Source organism: Grammomys surdaster, unplaced genomic scaffold, assembly GCF_004785775.1.
Source record: "Grammomys surdaster isolate TR1022 unplaced genomic scaffold, NIH_TR_1.0 138, whole genome shotgun sequence".
In the NCBI taxonomy this organism is placed as follows: domain Eukaryota; kingdom Metazoa; phylum Chordata; class Mammalia; order Rodentia; family Muridae; genus Grammomys; species Grammomys surdaster.
In genome coordinates, this window is record NW_021604596.1 from 9552285 (window position 1) to 9558182 (window position 5898).

At 43.7% G+C, this 5898-nt stretch overlaps 1 protein-coding gene across 1 annotated transcript in view; it reads right to left on the reverse strand.

The window, feature by feature from the left end:
- Mmp20 (matrix metallopeptidase 20) overlaps positions 1 to 3132 on the reverse strand; it is a 37435-nt gene extending 34303 nt beyond the window's left edge. Inside the window, exon 1 of the mRNA XM_028763440.1 lies at positions 2992 to 3132. Within this exon, the coding sequence (XP_028619273.1) occupies positions 2992 to 3114 (123 nt within the window). The 5' untranslated portion in view covers positions 3115 to 3132. The remainder of the gene's footprint in view (positions 1 to 2991) is intronic.
- Positions 3133 to 5898: the final 2766 nt, after the last annotated feature.

Below are 5898 nucleotides of genomic sequence, written 5' to 3' on the forward strand. Positions count from 1 at the left end.
TCTCTCTCTCTCTCTCTCTCTCTCTCTCTCTCTCTCTCTCTCTCTCGTGTGTGTGTGTGTGTGTGTGTGTGTGTGTGTGTGTGTGTGTGACTAGGATTGAACCAAGGATCTCGGGATGTTAGACAAGTGCTCTACTATTGAGCTATATCCTTAGCCCATTCATACTATACCTACAGCCTATTGTATCATTTTCATAACCTCAATGCAGATTAATAAATCTTAATTTAAGGATACAACTGAACATTAAATAAATGAAGTAAGAATTAAGTTCTCATGTGCAGATGTTTAGGTCTGTGGGTTTGGGGGCAGAGGTCTTTGGTGTTATATTTCTTAGCTAGTGATTTTAGAAGGAAAAGACCAGTGTGGAAGATACTTCCTAGTTGCTCGTGACTTCGTGACCTCTTCCATGGTCTCTTAGCTCTAGCCACATGGTGACTGTACTTAACACTCCTCTATGCTGGACTCCTGCACTTGAGGATGTTTTTCCCAGCTTGCCCTGTCTCCAGGATTTTGTAGGGTGAGTTCTTTCTACAGTTCATGTTCGTCCCAGATGTGGCTGTCTCTGAGAGTCTTCCTCGGACTGCCCACAGCCTCAGTTAGCCCCTTTCTCTTTCCAGTGTCTCTTCCTACTTTCTCAAACAAGCTTGAGCACTGGAGTGACTTGTGTGCCTTCTCACTGCACCCTTCCGGCTTCTCTGTCCCTCCTGTCAGTGCCATAAGAGCAGAGATTTTGTCTCACTCTCTTCACTCACGCTGTTCAGCGAGGTAACAGTAAAAGAATATAAATGGCTTGTTTGCATTTGTGATTCTATAACCTCACAAGGCTGGTGGATATTTCTGTAAGCTACAAGATGGTTCATAGATTGTTTCTAGTTTCTGGCCTAACGTGAGAGATCTGACCTCATCTTTGTCTGCCAAGAGAAATGGTCTTTCCAGAGCTAATGCCTGGAACCTCTGCAGTGGGAACCAGGTGACAAGGTATGGACAAATTTTCATGACACCGAGGGCATAATGAGGAGAAAGAAATAAAGATGTCCTAACAGTCCCCAGCATCCTGCCCACACCACTCTTTTGAAATGTGCTTCTCTCCCCACCAACTGAACCCTGACTGGTCAGACTAGGAAAGATGCCTTCACCCAAACTTTCTGACCTCATTCCCATCTAGAATGGGACGACTTTATTCTCAATATTTTTGGTTCTATAGACTATAGTCAGCTGTTACAGCACAAAAGCCTGTGCAATGATCTGCCCAGGACTGGCTGGTAGAATGACATTTTCCCAAACCCTGGACTAGGATCAGAGCCTCTCACTGGATGGGTCCTATTATGGCTGAGCACCAGCCTGCTGTATGTGTCAGGCTATCACAAAAACTTTATAATTTCTGAATTAGAGAAGCATGATTCTGGAGGGGGAAATTACATTAGGAGAGAAAGAACCCACGAGGGTCGCAGTAAAACACAATTTATAATTTTAGTACCTGGAGATACTTTGAACTGAGTTCATCTATACATGGCTCTGGTCAAAGAAAGTTTGACTCAAATGGGCACCTACTGTTGGTATTGGTATTTCTGTGGAAGTGGGCATCTACTTTTGTTGTTGTCTATGGAGGTGGTCATCTTCTGTGAAGGGGACATCTCCTATTGATATTGGCATCTTCTATTAATTATATGCAGAATTGGTATGGCAAATGTTCCTTGACTGCTCTCATGTTGTAAAAGAAACTGGTCAACCGGAATGGGTGAGTGGCAAAACAATTGATGGGTACAGTCCAATGTACATAGGAACAGTCCAGTGTGCATAGGGACAGTCTAGTGTGTATGGGGATAGTGTAATGTGTATGGGGACAGTCCACTGTACATAGATACAGTTCAGTGGTCATGGAAACAGTCCAGTGTGCATGGGGACAGTCCAGTGTTCATGGGGACAGTCCAGTGTTCATGGGGACAGTCCAGTGTACATAGGAACAGTCCAGTGTGCATGAGGACAGTCCAGTGTGCATAGGGACAGCCCAGTGTGCATGGGGACATTCCAGTATGCATGGGGACAGTCTAGTGTGCATGAGGGCAATCCAGTGGGCATATAGACAGTACAGTGTGGATAGGGGACAGTCCAGTGTGCATAGAGACAGTCCAGTGTGCATAGGGGACAGTTCACTGTGCATAGGTATCTAGCCCTTGGGTCCAAGCTGTCCATGGGTACAGCTGGACAGAAGGACAGTAGCTCCAGGCAGAGATGGAACCACATGCAAGCTGTAGTTTCATCAGACACTTGGACCAGGTAGCACATCTACAACACCTTTTTCTATCACTAGCATTTCTGTCATTAGAAGTCCATTTCTACAGGTTAAGAACCACTATCCTCTTTTAACTAACTTCTCTGTATTTGGGATGACTTTCAGCCATGGAATATTTACAAAATTCTATCATGGTTGGTTGTATCAGTTCCTTCATACCACAGTCAGATGGGAGATACCACAAGGCAGAAAGTAAAGTTGAGGAAAAGATTGTGGAGAAACACAGTCTAGGGAGAAAAGACCCTCAAATGAGAAGGAAGTGTGGCCTGTCTTAATTCTGACTAAGGTTACCTTGACCATAAAAAGCCATTTTTCAAAATGTGAACGTAAAAAACCTTTTTCTTGTGGCTGCTAGGCACTCAGTATTAAATTCGCAGCCTACCTCAGTCTTTCTATTTCCGATCTTATTTTTCCTCAAATACTTGTTTTTGAGCTTCGTATGCTGTATAACCACACTCAAGTTCTGTATAATGCGAGCCACCTACACAGATATTTTGGTCAGCTGTTAACTCAGCCATGTGACTCATGTATCTGATAGCTGCCAGACAGTAACCTTAGATGGCACGACTCATTGGGCTTCTGTGGAGTTGTAAAGTGATTTTTTTAAAATAATAATTTTTTGTTTACTTTCTTATCATGCCCTGTTGGTGGTTCTGAGTAAGGAGAAGGAAGAAGGGGTGGGGCAGAGAGCCACAAACCTGTGCGAGGTGATAGTTGCTCCTGAAGGTCTTAGGGGTGGGTGCCAGTAGGTTGGGGCCTGCAGTGGCAAACTTTAAAGCCGTGACAAGGACAGCAAGGCCAGAAGCAGGTAGCACCTTCATCTCCTCTCGGTCGCTTGCTGTTTGTATCAGCCCAGGGATGGCAGACAGTGCACATTTGCACCTGAACTCCGGGCTCCTTTTATAGAGTCACATAGGTCTGGGCCATGTAAGTGATGATTCATGTCTCAAATGGTAATTACACAGCTTGTTACACCCCTGATGACGGGGTAACAGCCGTGCACAGGGATCAGGGAAAGCTTCATTCTTTGTGATTGACCAAATCATAAAGGGAGAGAAATGGTTACTTTTTACGATACTTGTTAGCTATGTACAGGAACTGGTGTGAGCTTGATTTATCTGAATCCCATCCGCTTGGGATTTGAAAGTCCTCCTTTCAAGACCCTCTTTTCCATTCTGACTACAGAAAAAGGAGGGGCTGGTGAGGTAGCTCAGTGAGTCTCTATTGAGTCTTTATTTGTACCTCCAGGCAAGCCTGATGACCTGGGTTCACTTCCCTGGACCCACATGGTGGAAGGAGAGAAATGACATTTACAAGTTGCCCTCTGAATTCTATATGCATGTCATGGCACCTTCTGCATCCTGCTGTAAGAGGACAAATGCATGAATGAATAGGTCTACTTTAAAACAAGAAAAAAGTTAAATGATTGAATGTAGTTGGATTATAGTACAATTGAGCTGTCTACACTTTCAAGTCAATCTTCAGCATCCTGTATCTGCATTTCCCTCTACATTTCTTAGGAAACGGGTGGTGGTGGTGGTGGTGGTGGTGCTGCTGCTGCTGCTGTTACTGCTGCTGGTGGTGATTCTAAGACACACAAGACAACTTTACATAATCTCATGCTGATGAGGCTGGAGAGTGATCCTGTAACTGCCAGAAGGTTTTTCAGTGAGATAACACTAGAGCTGTCTGTTAACCAGAACATTAGGTAAAACTTGCCATTTTAAGTGCATTCTGGTTAGTTCAGAGTCATATCTGTGTGTGTATTCATGTGTGTAGGTACAAATGCACATGTGTGTAGAACCAAAGGACTTTTATTTTGAGACAAGGCTTGTCACTGGCATGGGGCTTGCAAATAAGCTAGGGTGGCCTCATTCTCAGCACCAGGGTTGTAAGGGCATGCCACCATACTTGTTTTGAAGGGTTAAAAGTATTTTATTCAGAGGCTTGGGTAAGGACTGAAGAGGCAAACATGATCATTGAGGCCTCCCTGCTGTTAAGAGCCATGCCTGGCTTTTTAACATAGATTCTGTGTGTGGAACCCAGGTCCTCATGCTTGCTGACAAGAGTATCACTAACTGAGCCATCTCCTTAGCCCCTGACCTTATAGTCTTTAATGTGGAGAAAGGTGACCAGGCCAGAAAGACTGGGGTTAAATTGTAAGGTGTTTCCTAGTAGGGTGAGATTGGACAAATTATTTCATGTCTAGGAGCATTAGACAGACTCTTTCTCATGTGCAAACTCTTTAGCATTACAGGGCAGTACTGGCTACAGGACAGTGTCTACTAGTGCCATCTGATAGCTCAAACAGAAGAGAAGCAAGTGTAACAGATGTCCACCACGTTCCTCACTTTTAACATGATTTCAGGTGTCAGTCACTTAGAAAAGAAGCTTTTCCCGAGTGCCCACCGAGGGGCTGCAGCAGCTCTGGCCTCAGCTCTCCAAAACCAATGCGTTTTGCAGCCAGGCTGCTCATATAGATCCCTCCTTTTTCTTTTTCTCCTAACAAAACCTTCCTACCCCTCTTTGGGTGTAGCACACTCTGTGGCTTGCCCCAGCATGCACCCTGGATTGTAACCCTTTGCTCATCCCTGCATGAATTCTATGTACTTATAGATGGTTTTCACTCAGGGCTTTATTTATTTCTTTAAAAATATTTTATTTATGATTTTTATTTTATTAAGCTTTGGCAGTTCAAGTCCTAATTTTGACTCCTGTGCATATGATCTACGAGGTTGATTCATCTCTTTTGGCTGTGATATTTTTATCTTTAAAATAGAGGAAAGATGCCAACTTACAAAGCATGGGGCAAATGATGACACTAGAGATTTTAGCACAGTGCAGGGGAGGTGTTAGTGCATCTGAAGTCGGCTCTGCGGCTCTTTCTCTCGGTGCCTGGAAGCTGATTGGCATTTAGTAAACGAGCTGGTGAGAGAGTAGATGGAACACTAGGTCTCAGACTCTCAAGGTGTGGTTTCTGGACCCACAGGCCACTATTGCCGTGCAGGAAATGCGACCTTTCAGACACCACAGAGTGGCACCGAGTCTGAAATTTTGGAGATGAGACCTGTTGGACTGAGCCATAATTTTAAAAAAGTTTTTAATGAAAAATTAAACTCTTATTAAACACTTTCTTAAAATGTCTCACACAAATATAATGTATTTAGATTAAATCCACTCTTTTCTGATTCAACCCCTTGCAGTGGATCCCCTCCCCCCACTTTCCTGACAGCTTCATGACTTCTATGCTCTTGTTTCCATAACTCACTGAGTGCAGTAGGTGCTGTCTATCTGCATGTGGATGTTGTTTGTGTATGTGTGTGCATGTGTGTATGCATGTGTGTATGTATGATCACGTATGTGTACATGCATGTGTGTATGTGTGTGCATGTGTGTATGTGCATGTATGTATGCATGTTTGTGTATGTGTGTGCATGTGTGTGTATGTATGTATGCATGTTTGTGTATGTGTGTGCATGTGTGTGTATGTGCATGTATGTATGCATGTTTGTGTATGTGTGTGCATGTGTGTGTATGTGCATGTATATATGCATGTTTGTGTGTGTGTGTGCATGTGTGTGTATGTGCATGTATGTATGCATGTT